This window comes from Salvelinus sp. IW2-2015, linkage group LG37 (genome assembly GCF_002910315.2).
Source record: "Salvelinus sp. IW2-2015 linkage group LG37, ASM291031v2, whole genome shotgun sequence".
NCBI lineage: Eukaryota > Metazoa > Chordata > Actinopteri > Salmoniformes > Salmonidae > Salvelinus > Salvelinus sp. IW2-2015.
Genome location: NC_036876.1, coordinates 10,428,887 through 10,449,044, shown reverse-complemented (window position 1 = coordinate 10,449,044; position 20,158 = coordinate 10,428,887). Strand labels below are relative to the sequence as shown.

At 41.6% G+C, this 20,158-nt stretch overlaps 1 protein-coding gene across 1 annotated transcript in view; it reads right to left on the bottom strand.

Annotated features, from left to right (window-relative positions):
• Window positions 1-298: 298 nt before the first annotated feature.
• The window catches only part of LOC111960442 (B-cell scaffold protein with ankyrin repeats), a 31,765-nt gene continuing 11,905 nt past the window's right edge, over window positions 299-20,158 (bottom strand). The window contains exons 6-15 of the mRNA XM_023982435.2: window positions 18,617-18,731; window positions 16,334-16,530; window positions 9,246-9,309; window positions 8,679-8,903; window positions 6,192-6,254; window positions 5,786-5,967; window positions 5,031-5,094; window positions 3,899-3,928; window positions 3,250-3,329; window positions 299-2,129 (exon numbers count right to left, since the gene is read on the bottom strand). Coding sequence (XP_023838203.1) covers window positions 2,100-2,129; window positions 3,250-3,329; window positions 3,899-3,928; window positions 5,031-5,094; window positions 5,786-5,967; window positions 6,192-6,254; window positions 8,679-8,903; window positions 9,246-9,309; window positions 16,334-16,530; window positions 18,617-18,731 — 1,050 coding nt within the window. The 3' untranslated portion in view covers window positions 299-2,099. The remainder of the gene's footprint in view (window positions 2,130-3,249; window positions 3,330-3,898; window positions 3,929-5,030; window positions 5,095-5,785; window positions 5,968-6,191; window positions 6,255-8,678; window positions 8,904-9,245; window positions 9,310-16,333; window positions 16,531-18,616; window positions 18,732-20,158) is intronic.

Sequence of the window (20,158 nt, the reverse complement as noted above, 5' to 3'; positions counted from 1 at the left end):
TCCACGGCTCTATCCCAAATCAAAGGCGTCACCCCGAACCGGAGATGCTGCTCAGAGCAGCTTGTTCTCTTCCTGGTAAGGGGTTCATGTATGCCGTATGTGTTGTGTGGATTAGGGGATGAAAGAATGCCACTGACTGTGAAATTGCAAGATTTTTATCAGGGTTGCAGCTGTGCTCAATCCTCAGCTTTAATCCTGCCATGGCCCAGAGAAACAACCCAAGGGGGAGTAACAGTCACAGGAAAGTGTGTGTGCGCTAAAAGTCTCACCCTATTCAGGCTAAAGTTACGGGTAAAAATGAGGTGTTGCAACATTTTTATTATTAGAGATCAAAACACTGTCACATAAACAAAATTAAAGACATTGACAGAACACAAGCTAACCTGCTCCTGGAAGAAGCTTCCTCTTTTCTAGCTGTGCAGCATGAAACATTTATGCATGATGAACCAGGGCCATCTCCACCACCATGCCCTGACAGGGAAGACCGAATGAACTATGCTCAGCAGGTGACAGACAAACATATGCCTCCGATTCCACGGGGTCCTGCAGCCTGAGCCGGATTATCTCCAAAGGGCTAACTGGCAGGACCAAGATGGAATGATGGGCTTTAATACATATTATTCACAAAGAGCATGGTTGATCAGGAGAATGGCACCCAGCGTGTACCCAGCTGCTTGGTTGGCAAACAGCTCTGACTGATGCCAGGGTTTCTAGACAAGGGAATCTAATTCAGCAGACAACCGTTGTGGAACGTTGTAATAGAAATGCAATGAATGGAACATACATGAATCCTTATTCTACATGTCAGAGGGACATGTTTGTTCTATATATTACATTTCTATCTGAACGCTACGCCTTGTTCCCTGATAAATTCGTCCCAAGCCTGAGGTTTGTGTTTTGCCCTGTATTAGTAATACAAAGTAATACTAGTAATACAAAGTAATACTAGTAATACAAAGTAATACTAGTAATACAAAGACATTTTTTGTTAGACCCATTCCGGCTGCTGTATTGTGTGGCAGTGATAATGAACCACTGCTTTGGTACAATAACGTCAGTTTTCTGTCAATAGTCACCATCACATACAATAATAAAATCCTTAAAATCGTATATGGCTCCGAGGTTTATCAGATTACCCGCCCCAAACATCTACAACTAACATGAATTATATTCAATCATAGTCTTGGACCAGTGATAAACCTGTACATCACTGCTTTGTGATGCTGCCCTCTGAAGGCAGATTCCTGTACTGCAAGCAGCTGGACGGAGGCGGTTTATCCCCTTGTATAGATGGATGACTTTGGGGTGACGTTTCCCCTAGGTACAGATCTTAGATCAGCTTCCCCTCCCCTAAAACCTTAACCATTATTTGGAGAAATGGAAAACTGACCCAAGATCAGCATCTTGGGGCAACTTCACCCTACTCCAAATTAATGACTACATGTTTTATGTGATTGTTACTGTTGCCTATTTCTGCATTCATTAATTTGTGTTCAACCTGCACAAGAATATGAGAGTAGAGGAACCAGATCACATGAGCATATAGGCTCACTTTGTGATATGTACCGCCATACGAATGATACACATAAAACCTTGAAGAATATCTTTTAGAAATGCCTCAGGAGTTGAGGTCAACAGTCTGAAGGTGTAGGGTTTTTCCTTGTCCACTAGAGGGCAGAGTAGGACTTCTTATGAACTAGTATGCCCAGCAAACCTAGCAAAACCCATTCAACTGATTAATAAGGTACAAATCCTGAGCAAACTGTATAGTACCCTATATTATGTAGGTGAGTTGTGTTCATTTAGTATGTATGTAACACAGACAGAATGAGGAAATGACCTACCCCATACCCCTACAGTATAACCACATAGACTGTATGAGTTATACACCCCAGATACAATTGCATGACGTTGTGAAATAAAATGATTTAATTTGAACTTAATAACTTAATGAACATAGTCGTATAACGGATATGGCCATCTTTATCACGTTACATTTACCATGTATCAATATCTTATAGGGATGCAGGACATAGACATATTCATTTCTATCTATAAGAGCTTGGTTCTTCAGAATGGATGAGACTAAAACAAATAACTTAAATGTCTTGTTTCTTGTTTGATGGCACCTATAAGAGTATGGAAAATCGTTCATATAAATCATATGAATAAATTAATGAAGTCATTATTTTGAGCTTGTACTACTACTAGGCGTCACTACAGTCCCTGGTTCGAATCCAGGCTGTATCACATCCGGCCGTGGTTGGGAGTCCCATAGGGCTGCGCACAATTGGCCCAGCGTCGTCCGGGTTTGCCCGGGGTAGGCCGTCATTGTAAATAAGAATTTGTTCTTAACTGACTTGCCTAGTTAAATAAAGGTGACATACTGCAAAAGCTTTAGTAATTCATATGCTTAATTAACTTCACCATTTGTCTGCTTTCCAAAAGAAATTTGACTGAAAAGCAAATGTACAACACTTGGCCATTTTTTTAAGTTGAAAGCCATGGCTAACCATATTTCTGAGGTCCAAGTGTTGTACATTTGCTTTTCAGTCAAATTTCTTCTGGAAAGCAGACAAATGGTGAAGGTAAGTAAGCATATTAATTACTAAAGCTGTTTTAGTTCTTGTTGATAGATAAATCAGTAATTTTTTAAAGATGAAAGCCATGGCTAACCATATTTCTATCAACAAGAACTGAAAATATATAATCAAATTTCATTATGACATGTTTAAATTGTATTTATTGTTATATATTTCCTTGGAATTTCACCCTCTTTTTCTCCCCAATTTCGTGATATCCAATTGGTAGTTACGATCTTGTCTCATCGCTGCAACTCCCAATGGGCTCGGGAGGCCGCGCTGCTTCTTAGCACCTGCTCGCTTAACCTGGAAGCCAGCTGCACCAATTTGTCGGAGGAAAAACAGTTCAACTGACGACTCAAGACAGCGTGCAGACACCCGGCTCGCCACAAGGAGTTGCTAGAGCGCGATGAACCAAGGGAATCCCTCCGGTCAAACCCTCCCCTAACCCGGATGACGCTGAGCCAATTGTGAGCCGCCCTATGGGACTCCAGGTCACGGACGGCTGTGACATAGCCTGGGATCGGACATGTTGGATTTTCAACACAGACGTAAACACTTCAGACGTAAACACTTTCAACACTGTGTGGACTCCCAAATGACATCCTATTTCCTACATAGTGGACTACTTTTGACCAGAGCCTATACAAACACATGATATACTTACATGTTGTCCTTTAAGTGGTTTGCTGTAAAAGTCAGTCTCCACCGGCTGGCTTCCTCTGCGACATTCATTCACAGTCACATCTAACCAAGAGGAAGAAGTCAACAGGGACATCATATTAAAGTCCACTGTCAGACTTTCAAAACACCAGGGTCGCGTTCAGTAGGGCGCAATGTAGAGAAAACAATGATGGTAGTATGGTGAAGTGCATCCCTGTTTCACTCAGTTTCATAATGTTTTCGCCCATTTTCTGCCCACTGAACATTACCCAGCCTTCTCACAAGCTGATCCGTTTATATTTGCACTCACGGTGATCACAGAACATGGAGGGCTTCAGAATGCAATTATAAACCAGATGTTATAAATTCGCTTTTAAGACTGAACTACTTACTAGTGGTGGTATACTTAGACAGACCATAGCAACTACAGCGAAGAAATAGATCTCAAGCAATATGGAACCTAGAACATCAAAGCCACAGCCTTTGGGACTTTACAGCCTTCTGAGCAAACTGTTCAGAAGAGTTTATCTAGCCAACGGTTCCTTTGGGACAAACATTTCACTACTGGAGAAACTGAGGCAGGGAACGAAAAGACAAACAGAAGACACCAGTCTCTCGCGCTCTCTGAATACGAAAGGTCTTCAAGGACTTACTGGGTGTGTGATGGATGATGTTGATTTTATCTGGAGAGAGAAGAGAAAGGGTTGTTAAGCCTGTGTTACTGTACTGCATGTGGCTCCCCACTCTCTTTCTGCAATGTCACCTTTATCAAGAGATGTAAAAATGAACTCTGCCAAGATTCTCATTTGGAGACGAAACACCATCATCAAGATGAGCTGTGGGAATTACAACTACAAACTCATTCTATTACAAAGGGTGGCGTCATTTGATGTGTACCCAATGGGACTTGAATTAGAAGTGTAAGGACTGCCCAATCTTCTGCAGGACTTGCAGAGACATCTCTAACGCAGGTGGCCTTCATAGCTCTTGCATAATATTGTAACTCAGGCCACAAACAGTTAACTAGCTAGCTTGCCAACTAGCTTAACTAAGCAACTGTTTGTGTCAAAAGTATGTCAGATCCCTTGATATATGTTGTTCCAACGGCTTGTTTAAGCTGTAAGCTCATTGCTAGACGTCAAGGTAATGATCCCATACAGTATCTATCCCCCAAGTGGGGATTGCTTTGCTCTTCTCATCAAAAAAGGAAATCCGTTTGGAACCTTACGGTCAGAATTATGTATACACTGAATACACCAAACATTAGGAACATCTTCCTAATTATGCGTAAACCCCCCCTCTCCTTTTCCCAAAGAACAGCCTCAATTCGTTGGGGTATGGACTTTACAAGGTCTCAAAACTGTTCCACGAGGTTGCTGGCGCATGTTGACTCCAATGCTTCCCAGTTGTGGCTGGATGTCCTTTGGGTGGCGGATCATTCTTGAGACACACGGGAAACTGTTGCGTGTGAAAAATCCAGTTCTTGACACAAACCGGTGCGCCTGGCACCTACTACCATACCCCGTTTAAAAGGGCACTTAAATCTTTGTCTTGCCCATTCCCAGTCTGAATGACAGACATACACAATCCATGTCTCAGTTGTCTCAAGGCTTAAAAATCCTTCTTTAACCTGCCTCCTCCCCTTCATCTACACTGATTAAAGTGGATTTAACAAGTGACATCAATAAGGGATCATAGCTTCTACAGGATTCACCTGGTCAGTCTATGTCATGGAAAGAGCAGGTGTTCTTAATGTTTTGTATACTCAGTGTAGAAAACGGTTACCATAGACACTTTCATCGTCCTCTCGGTTGTTGATGATACTCGCCCTCAGCTGGCGTAGTTTCTCCTGTGGAGTTACAATCCATTAGACACAGCAGCCATGTTATAATACAACAAGGCATAGTTAAGCAATAAGGCACCTCAGGGGTTTGTGGTATATGGCCAATATACAATGGCTAAGGGCTGTATCCAGGCACTCCGCTTCGTGTCGTGTGTAAGAACAGCCCTTAGCCGTGGTATACTGGCCATATACCGCAAACCCAAGGTGCCTTATTGCTATTATAAACTGGTTACCAACATAAATAGAACAGTAAACAAGTAGTTTTACCGTGGTATATTATCTGATATACACACGGCTGAAATGCTGTCTCAGCCAATAAGCATCCAGTACCCAAACGACCCGGGTTTGTAATGCACAACATAACACATGCCATATACTCATTAATGAGTAGTGTTCAAAGCCTATGTCACCTGTCATGTTCACATTTCACAATTTGCGCATGCTAGCTTGATGTATTATAGCACAAACAGACTGACTTTCAGGCTAAAGCATGCCCACTAGAAAGAGCCAATAGTTGCAGTCCTGTATTCTCCTGTTGTTGAAGTTGGAGTTGTTCTCCTGAAGTTGGCCCGCTGTGTATGACTTTGTCACACTGTGTATAAGGATGTCATATTATTGAGTCTACCTTTAAGATTGATGGCACTACTCCTAGTGAGCAGGGTCTTGAAACGGCAGACTCATTTCCCCGCATTATTACCTGTTGAATGGCGTCCATTCCCTTCTGGACCCTCTGCCAGTCACTGAACCTCTCCAGAGCCTCGTCCATACTGAGAGAGCCTCTCTTCACCTTCTCCTGCAGCTCAATCAGCTGCTCCAGCCCAGGCGGCTGGTTGGGCACAAATGTGTCGTACGTGGAGGAGATGCCGTCTCGCCCGCGTGCTACAGAATGGCAGGGAGACTTAAATCAATCCCTTTCCGCCAGATGTACAGTAACAAATCATTTTCCAGTTTGACAGAAATGATCAATGGACTATACTTATGGAATGATAATTCTATCATTTTAATGGCACTAACATTGCTCCATATACTTAGCATCACTGACCTATTCAGCCGTCAATGCAGACCTACAGAAATATACTTTTTTGACTGTTGCCTGGCCTTACCTTGCTTAGTGGGTAGAGAATACAGGGTTTCAGTATCGCTCTGTGACATCTTCTTCTGGAACACTGCAAACACACACTGCCATCAGAGACAATACAGACGTGATGAACTGACACTACAAATACTAACGCTGTGTTTTTCTCCACTACCTTTAACGAGTCTACTATTTCACGCCATTCCACAAGATGGCGCCATTTACAAACAAATAGCACAGAGGTAGACTAGTCAATGTACACAAATAGGCTGCACAACTGCATAAAAAGTGATACGTTATAATATTTACTCTAAAGTGAACGACAGAGTAAAATACGTACTAGTATGTACATTTTATTTGAGATAAAATATCCTTCTTCCAAGGTTTGGTAAAAGACATACAGATGCATGAAGCTGAATTGAATCAGACTGAAAGATACACTCAATGCTATCGATTTGCAAGTACTTAGAATGATATGTTGCTTTATTTCGCTGAGGGAGTCACTTCTCTGCACTTATGGTGTTGACAGGGGTGATTGGTAATGGAGCGTCTTTAGGGTTCTGGCCCAGTCATCTCCTCACATTTCAAAGCTTAATTTCCTTCCTGAAGATATACCCATCCACTTGTACATACAAACATACCCACATGTACTCTACCCACTAACACACTCATAGGTTGCAACTGAAATGGTACCCTATTTCCTATATTGTGCACTTCTTCAGAAAATAGGTTGCCATTTTAAATACAGACACTCCCTCATACACTAATTATCCTTCCTCCACATACGGACTACGATAGTCTTACCAGTCAGAACGGCAGGTAAAAATCTAAACTTTGTCCATTATTTCTAGCTGTGCAGTGCACTGAAGCAATAGGCAAAGTCCCAACCGTCCTCCAGTTTCTTTAAGTCAGGACTTTCTTTAAAGAGATTCCCTGGTAATTTGGTCAACTTCTTTTGTATACAGTAGTTCTGAAAGTAGCACTCGCGTGCCAAAAGTGGTCCCCGAAAATTGCGTACTATATCACATATGTGCACCACGACATCTGTCTCTTTCACTCAATGCGAGGGGCTGAAGCTAGAACTCAAAAATTGCTAGGGGGCTTGCCCACGTGGGAGAAAATGTAAGGAAAATGGCACGGCACAGCTTCAAGAAAAAAATACACTTTCAAACTAATTGAGGTAAGGCAGTAATTCTGCTCATAGATTATGCATGTATGAACTACACAGTGACACATCCAGCCCAAAGCCGGAGGTTTAAACAAATACTTTCTAATTCGCCAAAGTACCGGAACATGTCTTTAAGTCACCGTGATGCATTCATTAGTGGAGGGAGGCAATATGATCAGTGCATGGTTGAAAGACTCCACTGTATTAATGCGTGGAAATCTCTTGATCCCCCTACGCGTTCTCTCCCATCCTGTGTTGTCTCATGTCGGGGGACATGAACGATGGAAAACACGTGTAATGACCGATGCTGCTGGCTTGGCCCGAGACTGGCCCAGATTGGTTGCAGATGGCAGCCCAGGCCCAGTAGTTGGGCTTCTGTTATTGAGGCGTTTGTGATTCAGTGTAATCTGCGTTTGCTAGGCTTCAGGATCTATGGGTAGGGCTGAAAGATCAGGGAGAAGTGGTGGTTCACACAATAACATCACATTCGTTAACAAGATAAAGACCTTTGGGGCTGTTCTACTGCAGATTGGCGGTTAGTGTTGCTTATGGAATCACATGTTTTCAAGAGTCTTCAAGTAGGACAAATAACCCTTATAGTTGATTGGAGGACCAGCCACCGCCTGACTCCCTTACAGTGCACAACAAAGACTAATGACCAAGACATAACATTTCCTCCTGTCCAACTCCAACCAAGTTATCACCTTTCCCACAAAGCACAGAGAGTTTAGGATCCAGTCCACAGCTCAAAGAGGGTAAAGGGAACTGGAAAGAAAGGCAATGTCTTTTTGGCAGACAAGAAAGAAAGAAATCAAGAACACATAAATTATTTATAAACCCTTAAGATCAGTAGCTTCATCCTCTTGTATTATTTACACAGCTCAATTGAACATTTAAGAATCCCATGCCAGCGAATCTGGATCTGGATCTGTGTAGAACTAACAGTCAGTTCTGTCTTTGCCTTCACATGCAAGTTTCACATCTGCTACATATTCCCCTCTTGGTTGAGGAAATCTCCAGACTTCTTTGAAATATTTAGTGCATATCAGACCCAATTGTCTGGAACTAGCAACCAACTTCCCTTGAAGTTTACAAAAATAACGTGTTGCATTGCACTAGCTGAGATCCTCTACCGCTCATGCGCAATACTCGCTAGTCACAGAATAAGCATACCAGCAACCCAAGGTCAAGTTCAGTAGGGCACCATGTAGTTCAAAGTTTTGAAACGGAAAAAGACAATGACCATTCTCATTGGAAAAGATCATGTCGGATCTTCTCCATCTCAATCCGTTTTCTCCTGTTTCGTGCCTATTGAACACAACCCAGTATTCATCGGTCTAGTCCTACCTTGAGCTATGAAGGGGGTGCTGTCCTCTTTGACGGAGGTGGTTTCGGGCCGGGGTGTGGGCGCCGGTGGTCTGTTAGCAATAACGACGGCGCTGCTGGAGGTCAAGATGGTGTCATACTCTTCATCATTTACACCTAGCGGGGCGTACAGGTCCTCCTCATCCTCCCCCACCTCATCCCCCTCTCCCTGCTGCTCTCTCTGAATGTCTGGAGCACTGGGATTCCCTGTAAGATATTTATAAACGATATTCATACATAATATGGGGTTGAATACTACTGCTAGAGAAGCAATAGCTGCATGAGTCAGGGTCAAGCACAAACCACCCAGTATGGTGCATCCCATTTTCATCAAATTACATCCACTGAATGTAGCTGTGGATTCCCGCTTTCCAGTGTGGCAATCGTAATGTCATACTAAATCAGAAACCGCATTATGGTCAGTCACTGACCCCCTGCTAGGATGACAATCCTATTGAATGAACAATATGAAAACAAAGACGGCATGCCACACATTGAGCTGGTTAAACAATCCAATGTGGTATCGTTCACCATCGTTCCTCCACTCACCTGCTGTGCACATCATCTCATAGATACTGCTGTCATCACTGTCCTTGCCCACGGTGAACATATTCTGTAACGACAGACCATAGAGACTGATTACTGCACTCTGCCAGCAATGCATTACATTAATACAACACAGGTTTCAATGTCATGGAACTCCTTGTGTAAAGACGCCTTATGGAAAAACAAGATTTAAAATAGTCAAATGTCACCCTCGTTCTTCTGTAAGCTCCTCCAGATTCTACTCTACTGCCTATGTTGACAGTAACGCGGAGTACAATATGTGTTTCCCCTCTGTTACTTTGTGTGTCCTGATACATTATGAAATGCTATGCTGGTTAGATGAGAGACCCAAAACAAACATCCCCTAGAGGATTCAATACAGTAAACAGTGCTAGGAATACCAGGCTGTTGTTTGTGGCCCTCTGCCCAATAAGATACTCAGTGCCAGAGGGGTAATCAGACTAATCAAGCGATCACAGACAATCTACCCCTATCCATTCAAACATATCATTTAGTGGCGATTCAAGGCTCAGCGTTTGATAGGGGCTGACTGTTTTGACTGTGGTAACCAGTAGAGGTGCTATTGACGGAATGCACTTCAGACAATATGCTTATTTTCCCAGCTCGCAAGTTATCGTTTTATGTTCTTAAGGTTGAACAGGGAAAAAAGTGGGACTAGATAACAACTACGACATGGGAAAAAGTTTGCTAATTCGGTCTTTCTTGTGTGACCTGAAATCAATGCACATCTTCCAAAGACCTACTGTAACACACCTGATTCAAACGGTCAAAGTCAATCCTGACGACCATGATTGGTTCATCTTTTCAACAGGTGTGTTTGTGTTGGGGTGGAAGTCAAATCGGCATAACCGGTATAGCAGCTCTCCAAGACCAGAGACTCGTTTTGTGGGAATGTTCTGAATCATACTAGTACCGATACAGAATTAGACATTTTTATGATTAACATGGAAAGCAATAAGAAAAAAAATGGTGCACTCAACTCCAAGCATTTTCCATGTGCTGTTCCTAAGCAACACAGCCACTCCATTGCAATATTACACTTCTTGATATTGCATATTATGTATTTACCCATATATACAATACCTGTATGATGAGTAGTATATCTATAATATTGCATATTATGTATTTTCTATTATGAATATATTAATTCAAGAATAACAACAGGAAGCTCAACAGATAGTTGACAAAACAAGCTCATTAAACATGGACAATCTACAGAGAATTTTTTAAAATGATGCTTTGATGTTGGACAGTAGCGAAACATGTTTCCACTTGAAGACTCTAGTATTGAGGAATTGTTATCTTATTTAGATATGTGTTTTTGGACTAAGCGCTTGAGCCAGCTGTTTGATATCATGCCATCATGGCTTGCTGACTAGTGAAACTTCACTCGAACACTGAGTACTTTGTATCAGATGTAGAAAATGTCCTTCACTGTTCTGGCTATACACATCATGTATAATATTAACTTTAATAGGTCATGTTTTAGCAGCACTGGACATGTTGCCTGTTGAACAAAAGCTGAAAGAACCACAGTCACTCCCTAACAAAGACAGGGTGACCGTTTCATTCAAATGCTATGCAAATCCTGTACAAATCCTGCAGTCTGACCGTTCGCTTATGCAAATCAAGTTGGCATGCAAAAAGCATCACAGACCCAATGAAGGGGAAACACAAGACTTCTACTGCAATTTGACCGTCAACATGGTACACATCAGTGGAGTCCCTGGAGGATGTGCATTTAAAAGAAGAAAAAATCATTACTGCTTTTGCTCTGTAGGACAGGTCAATACAATCAGTGTGTCATTCCTCTCTCGTCTTTATAGAATGTTATTGACTCCACATTACCGTATAATAGGAGTGCATGGGCCAAATAACTAACAATTGTGGATGCACAGCTTCTAATTCATCGTTTTAAAGTTCCATTAAGCCAGCTAAATGCCTCTCACTGTAGCCTACCACTAACATGTGTTTTCCCCCCTAGTATTACATTTCACTGTATGTGTGCATGTGACATTAAAAATTGAAAGACAAATACATTGACTGGAGAACAAAATCTCTATGTTCAGTAGGCCTGGGCCATTTTGGCCTCCTAAAGTAGCCCCTTTCTTGTGCATGTGATACCAACTGGGTTTCACACCCAGGTCTCCTACACGCCACGATTCTGTGTTAGCCCGCGGAGTTAAATACGTTTGCTCATCACATAAGCGTGGTTACCGGAACCACCTCAGTTACACTTGGGCAATTTCATCTCAGAAATAAAATAATCTAGCATGCTGTGCAACTATAAACACTTAGGTATAAATACATTGTTTCATTTAGGAAGGAAGGCCCCAAAAGGATAGCATTAAACAGTGATTATATTATAATATTACAATTAGAAAGTCGTTACAGTTGGAGCTACTAACAACCTCTGTGGTAATGTTTGTTTCTCATCTCCCTAACCGACAGTTCACAGCTCATTACCGCTGGAGAAGTGTGGTGCCTTGGAGACCGGCAGTCCCAGATCAACAGTGATCGTTAAGTAGACCCTGTGAGTGTTATGGCCGTATTCAGGAGTAGAGGGGCCATTCGTCTTGACTGTATTGACAGACAGCCTCTTGTCCCCCCAAAGCACTAATACATCATAGCTTGATTCATTGGCAGAGGGAGGGGCTGACACATGGCTAGGGGTAATAAAACCACTATGCTAACTGAGCTTGGTCCACCCAATAACAGCCCTTGGTCAGCTGAAATACGCTGACTTTTTTACATAAATTACCTGAAATGTTTCATTATACAGCACATCAAAGAGGTTACCACAGCAACCAAGATTAACCCATAGAATTGAATTTGAATCAAATGATGTATTACTCAAAACAACTGTATGTAAGAGATAATCAACGAGGGGGCTATGCATTCTATGGAAACAGACTATTGACGTGGACGGTGTGTTCCACGACATGCTAGAGGAGTGGAACTAACCTTCCACGGAGTTGTATTATTTTCCAGAGAACGCATAGAGCCCCGAGTTGATTAACCCTTTTATACCATGGCTATAATTTTACGTATTTGCAGCTAGAAATGTGTTAATTTTGCAGCTAGAAATGCTTTGGCTTAAAGGGCATTCTAGAGTGTGCGCTATTTCCCTATAACTCACGGTATATCAGCACAGTAGAATTCAATGAATATAGTTAATTCTGACAAGTTCTATGTTTGAGCTGCTTTTGAAAGCAAAAGTCTAATTGAAAACATTACTGGCATTGTTGAATTTGATTTTCATAACAGCAAGCTAGGACTGATGGTTTGGTCAACTGCATTAGCAAGTCTGTTCTGTTTGGTTACCAAGGCAACTACTGTAGCTTGTTAACTTGCTAGCTACTGTACTTCAGTGGATGTTGAACACATTTCTACCTGCAAATTAACACATTTCTAGCAGCAATTTATAGCCATGTTAAAAATGGATAATCAACTCCGGAAAAGAATGTAACTCAGTGGAAGGTCACCTTCCACGTTGTTCATTATTTTCCGTAGAACACATAGCCCCTCGTTGATTATCCCTTACATAACTTTTGACCTCAGAACAGCCTCAATTCATCAAGGCATGGACACTACAAGGTGTCGAAAGCGTTACCTAGGGATGCTGGCCCATGTTGATCCCAATGCTTCCCACAGTTGTGTCAAGTTGGCTGGATGCGCTTTGGGTGGTGGACCATTCTTCATATACATGGGAAACTGTTGAGCGTGAAAAACCCAGCAGCGTTGCAATTCTTGACAGAAACCGGTGTGCCTGGCATCTACTACCATACCCCGTTCAAAGGCACTTAGATTGTTTGTCTTGTCCATTCACACTCAATGACACATATACACAATCCATGTCTCAATTGTCTCAAGGCTTAAAAATCCTTCTTTAACCCATCTCCTCCCCTTCATCTACACTGATTGAAGTTGATTTTACAAGTGACATCAATAAGGGATCATAACTTTCACCTTGATTCACCTTGTCAGTCTATGTCATGGAAAGAGCAGATGTTCTTAATGTTTCGTATACTCAGTGTATGGTATGTTATGATTGACTATTTACTAGGGCCCGGTTGTAGAATTCGTCAGGGGTGAACATGATGGTTTGACAGCTTTTTAAACACACCTGTAGGTTACCTCATGGATTATACTGGCATTTAGGAGTGGATTTCAGTTCATTTTAATTTATTCTGTGGAAAAAGACCAAGGAAACATCCGTTATTGCCGGTGCGTAACGATTCGGCAAAAAAAACATGGCCGCCAGCTGCTTACGGAATTATGCGTCTTCCCAAGGGAGTAACCTCTGTGGGACACCAGTGCCCTCCTCTTCCTCCGTCCCGCCATCAGTTTTCCCAAAACACATCAGAGACAGTGAGTTTTTCAATGAGCTGGAGCAACCCGATCAAGGCGATCAGCCTTGGCTCCATCTGCAATCTCTCGCAATTAGCAGCATTGCCAGAGGATAATACACATTCCTCAGCTGTCGTAGTGTCTAAGTCTCCCATTGGGGAATCCACTTCTCTGTCTGGAGACACGGGGAGAAGCAGCTACACTCCTGAAAGTAATCCGGTCTTTACTAGACTAGTTGTGGTAGACAAGGATAAGGCTAGGGTAAGCATAAGGCAAGGCTGTTTTCTAGTACCGTTGACGTTCAGGAGAGGGTGGCAATTTACAGTTTCAATTAACTCCTACTATAACGGTATACATTTAACTATTATTGTTATACTCTTGGTTTAAAGAAAAAGTATATATCCCGGGCAGGCACAGTTGATGTGGATACAGTTGAGCCTAGGTTGGGTCTCTGTTTGCTACTCACGAGCCTGTAAACACAGGCCCATCTCTACATCTCATTTCTGTTTTTCTGTTTGCCTCCTGTGTGTTGGTATTACTGGTAAGGAATTCATTATTCTGCAACGTGCTGACAATTTGAGAGTGAATGAATATTATAATTTGTTCAATATCAGTCATGGAATTGGTGTATAAATACTGTAGAACCCAATAGACCTTTTGAGGATAGGCTCTGCTGAAAATGCTGCATCTCTTTATTGTTTAAGATGTTGCACCATTGGGGTGCCTATTCCAGTACAGTATATTCTAAATCATTTGCTGTCTTCACTGGCTAATGTGATTTCCATTGTGGAGAGCATGCATCATAAAAAGGCAAGCTCCTCTGGGTTTAGCTAATGGACACACAGATGTACAGACGCATAGCCTACCGATTACATTTGGATTGCTTGTCATTAGTGAGTAAACGGCGCACCCCCCACTCCTTTCATATCGCAGAGAGATGGGGGTTGAGCCAGGCGAGGCTCTCACCATATTATGAGAAAAAAAACATGCCATTACGCAAGAAGTTTCTGCATTAGGCATCGCATAATTGTTCTAATGTATGCCGACGACCCACACTACTCTCTCCCCGACACGCCATTGTGACTTCATGAACAAACACAGGCCTTGTAATCCTCCACTGGGGTGTTGCGACCAGAAAACGTATATGAGGCACAGGAGTGACAGATTAGAAAAGAGGAGAGAGGGAGGATAAGGGGGAGCAGAAGGACACAAATGAGCATGCTTTTCCATTACCCATCAGGGGAAAAACGGTAAAAAGTGGCGTGGTTGGGGGATGAAGGGATGGAGATAGTGGTAGCCCTGGAGGATGAGGTGACCCAGTACTCCTAAGGCTTCCACCAGCCTCCTTCCACCTCTACTGCCATGTTTATTATTTATGGAATGTCTCTGTACCGCCCCTGGTTAAGTGCATTCCTGAGTACACTGCTGTCTTTGTTGTTCACCTTCTTGACATGCAGGTTTTCAGCAGCTCGTCCAGTTGCAGTATCTTTGACGAGTAGCCATCTCAGAGAAGAATTTGATGTTTTTTTCTGTTATGAAAATGGCTGTCACTAGGAAGAGAAACCCAAAGCTTGGGCTGCTGACACAGAGCCATTAGCTACTTTCAAAGTGAATAAATCATTGTAGCGATGTCGTTTTAATGTCATATGTTAAGCAATGTTGAACATAATACTGTACTGTCTATAATGCTGGACTATTATAGCTTAAATTGACCTCTCCAAGGACCCACTCTCTGGGTGATAAAAGTCTTTCCCTCACTCTCTTCTTTCCTGGACCTCTTATCCTGGACCTCTCTGCCCTGCTCTGGGATCAGCAGCTCCTCAAGGAGGACAAATAACCTACATCTTTGCAGGCCTACCAAAGACTTAAGACTCAAAGAGTTAGTGTAGCCTGAACGGTACACTTAAGCTAACCTTCTTCAAGGACATAAGGAGAAAACAATTAGGGCACAGTCTCTGCAACTCAAGGAAAGAGCCAACAAACGGAGCAACAAGGGACACAACCCAAAGGAACCACCCAACTCAGAGGAGAGAAAAAGAGCAACAAGACAAGAGACAACCATCTTCCCTTTTGCTCTTTCCATGCGGCCTGAACAACAGAGACAACAGACTTTTCTCACAGACGGAGTAAAACATCCTTAATATTCAGGTCTTCTCTTCTCATCTTTCATTCCATTTCCCACCTTTCCATGATCATTCTCATTATGTTTTGTAAATACCTTGACTGTAATTAAATCAAGTAGTTGTGTTGTCTTGTTATTCTGGTAAGGAACTCCAATTGATTCTTAAAATAATTCATACCTTCAGGTTAATCAATTATTACTATACTAATTTTAGTCTTATCAGTTATTTTAGCAATAATGTATTTTTTCATAAGTCTTTTTTTTCTTCAATACTGGTCTGGTGCCCAGATGTAATAATATATAGTAATAAATCATACATCATTAAATAATTTTGTAATTTGAGAGAATGAGAATGTTATGAATCCTTGTAATGGGAGTGCATGGTACCCATTGTACTAGGCTGCCCGTGCAGGACAATAACCACACATTACAGTACAAACATGTTCCAACCGCATGTTTTAGGAAAGCTGAGCCCGTATTCACAAAGCTTCTCAGAGTATGTGTTGCCTTTTAGAGAGCAACAAATAAGGTTACATGGACAGGCGGGGAACCTGTTCCTAGATCAGCACTCCTACTCAGACCCGAGGCATGTACTTACCAGGGTCTGCTGCAGCACTACATGGAGCTCATCGTGGCCATTATGTTGGGCGATCTCAGCGGGCGTCTGACCATGGCGGTTAGTTGTGCACAGAGCTCTTTTCGCCCCAGGACATTGTAGCAACACACCGGAGACGTCTTTAAACCCGTTCTGGGCTGCAAAGTGGAGAAGTGACGGCACATCCTCTGGGAGCGTCTCTGGTTATGGTAGGAGATGTTTAAGTGGGTTAGGATTAGGTGCAGACAGAAACCATCCTAAAATGTAATCAGATAGATATTCTAGTTTGAGATGTGTATGCATATTCAAGTTTTATTTAACCTTTATTTTATCAGGGAGTCATACTGAGATCAATGTCTCTTTTACAGATGAGCCCTGAATTACGTAAATTACAGAAAATACACACATCAAAATAAATACAAAATGCAAGCAGAAAGAAAAACTGTCCTAAAAAACAAACACATTAGTCAGTAATAAGGTCCTCAATTACCATAGTGGCACCAGAACATCAAATGTAAGAACATGTTGAAGCTGATTTACCTAACTCAGTAGAGACCAAAGCCCTATTACAAAAAGTCCCACTGTAACTAACATCCTTACTAAAGAGGGCCAACCAGCCAACCAGTACCTGCAAAACATCAGTCTCAACATCAACAGTGAAGAGGCAACTCCAGGATGCTGGCCTTCTAGGCAGAGTTCCAGTGTCTGTGTTCTTTTGCCCATCTTAATCTTTTCTTTTTATTAGCCAGTCTGAGATATGGCTTTGTCTTTGCAACTCTGCCTAGAAGGCCAGGATCCCGGAGTCGCCTCTTCACTGTTTACGTTGAGACTGGTGTTTTGCGGGTACTATTTAATGAAGCTGCCAGTTGAGGACTTGTGAGGCATCTGTTTCTCAAACTAGACACTCTAATGTACTTGTCCTCTTGCTCAGTTGTGCACCGGGGCCTCCCACTCCTCTTTCTATTCTGGTTTGAGCCAGTTTGCACTGTTCTGTGAAGGGAGTAGTACACAACGTTGTACAATATTCCTCGCATGGAATAGCCTTAATTTCTCAGAACAAGAATAGACTGACGAGTTTCAGAAGAAAGTTATTTGTTTCTGGCCATTTTGAGATGCTGATGCCAGTTTTATTGCTTMTTTAATCAGAACAGTTTTCAGCTGTGCTTTAAATAATTACAAAAGGGTTTTCTAATGATCAATTAACCTTTTAAAATGATAAACTTGGATTAGCTAACACAACGTGCCATTGGAACACAGAAGTGATGGTTGTTGATAACGAGCCTCTGTATGCCTATGTAGATATTCCATAAAATAATTAGCCATTTCCAGCTACAATAGCCATTTACAACATTAACAATGTCTACACTGTATTTCTGATCAATTTTATGTTATTTTAAATGGACAAAAACAAGGACATTTCTAAGTGACCTCAAACTTTTGAACGGTAGTGTACAGTATGTGAGAGTGGATTCTCGGCCCTCGCTAGCATGAAAACTAAATACAGGCACAGACTCCGTGTAGAAAATTATTTAAGACTGAGACTCTCTCCAATACAACCCAACATTGCAGAGTTATGTGCATCCTTTCAAGCACACCATTCTCATTAACCTGTGGTGAGTTATTCACAATTTTCGATTAACAACTAAGGTTTTATATGTAAGATGGTTAAATAAATAGCAAAATGATTGATTATTATTATTTGTGCCCTGGTCCTATAAGAGGTCTTTGTCACTTCCCAGGTTGTGACAAAAACTCACACTCATTCTTATGTTTAATAAATGTATTGTAAGGTGTGTGTGTGCAAGGCTTACAATGATGGCAAAAAAACAACATTTGAGAGTACGGTGACCCTGGTGCTAGAGGGGGTACGCAGCTGGAGGTTGAATGTTTGAAGGGGTACGGGACTATAAAAGTTTGGGAACCACTGCTCTAGAGAACATCAACTTCGTTTTACCTGCGTTCAATACTAATTTCAGGTCAATTAAGTTTTTCTGTAATACAATTAAGGCAGACTGTAGTTCAGATAGTGCCTGGTCAACAGCCTACACAACAGTATTTATCACAAAGTTACTGCACAGATGTCAAGTTAGGATTCAGGATTACTTACAAACTACAGTTCAACTTCAACATTTGGTTGTCAGATTCAAAATGGGAAATACATAGACGTATTATAGACGTATTTACTCATATATTGATATTTAAATATCATATAACATAAAATATGAATGTCAGCAGATCATTCAATTGACTGGATTGTCGAGGGGGTACAGACAACAGAACACTTACCCCCTTCGGGTGGGTCATCTCCCTGCAGTCCCTGGAAGCCTGTGGAGGGCATGGCTTCCAACAGCATGGAGGACAGCCTTTGGTCCAGCTTCTCTACCGAGGACACCTGAAGAGACTGAGATCACAGGACAGGATGCATGAGCAAAGGGTTGCAAAATTCTGGTCACTTTCACCAAAAAGTTCTTCTGCTAATGCCTCTTGATTCTGGGAATCTTCCCACCTATATTCCTGAGGAATTTTGGGAAAGTTTCCAGAATTTTGTAACGCCTAGCACACTGCCATAGTCAAGTAATTTCAGCTATGTCAAGTGCTAGACATGTGAATTAATATTAGGAATGTGTTCCTAATGCTTGGTATACTCAGTGTTTTCTGTTTTGAAGTGTCTAATTTTGATGCCTTCCTGATCCTAAGATTTTTTTATAAACTTTTTAATTCATTCCTTTTTTCTCAAAAAAGAAAACCCAATTTTGGCAGCTTGAACAGGACTGATTCAAAGGGTTGAAACTTCAGCAAATTAGGTCTAATCAACGTAAGTGTTCATGTGCATAATCAATTGGCTTTTTAAACTGAGTTGCAGTCAGCTGGCTTTCAACGAGAGGAAGTAAACAACATCAACGTCAGCAGGAATATGCTGATTCATTCCATTAATTAGTCTCTCAAATGTGTTTAAATGAATGCATGTTGTTTACCTTACATGCTTTATGTTCCTCTCTCAACCCTTTCTGCAAATCCTCCAATGAAACGGTTCAGTCATAAATTGATAAATCATTTGAGTTGTATAGTGTGCTCTCCTGTACATTTACATTTGAGTTATTTGTACTCATCCCCACACATTTAAAAGCATTGAATTGGTGTACGCATGGGCTTCAAAATCAGTGGCGGTCGGTGCCGTTTAAGACGAGGGAGGATGATACATTTTTTAATGAGCACGGCCTTATTTCTATTAAGGCAAATTGGATGACTGTCATTCATATTCAATTCACCCAGCTCAATGTAACAGCGATAGGTTTAGGCTACTACATTATACTCAAATTTTCCCTTTACCAATCACGAATGAAAGTTTACAACATATTTTGAGTAATCAAGGTGACAGACATTGACACATTCGATACCTCCTTGCACACGCTTTCCTGCATCTAGCTAATCTACAGTGTAATCATTAGTCCAACAGTTGGAAATTTGAGTTTCTATTGGAAAAATTCAGGTACAGTTGAAGTCGGACGTTTACATACACTTAGGTTGGAGTCATTAAATCTCGTTTTTCAACCACTCCACAAATTTCTTGCTAACAAACTATAGTTCTGGCAAGTCGGTTAGGACGTCTACTTTGTGCATGACAAGTAATTTTTCCAACAATTGTTTACAGACAGATTATTTCACTTATAATTCACTGTATCACAATTCCAGTGGGTCAGAAGTTTACATACACTAAGTTGACTGTGCCTTTAAATAGCTTGGAAAATTCCAGAAAATTATGTCATGGCTTTAGAAGCTTCTGATAGGCTAATTGACATAATTTGAGTCAATTGGAGGTGTACCTGT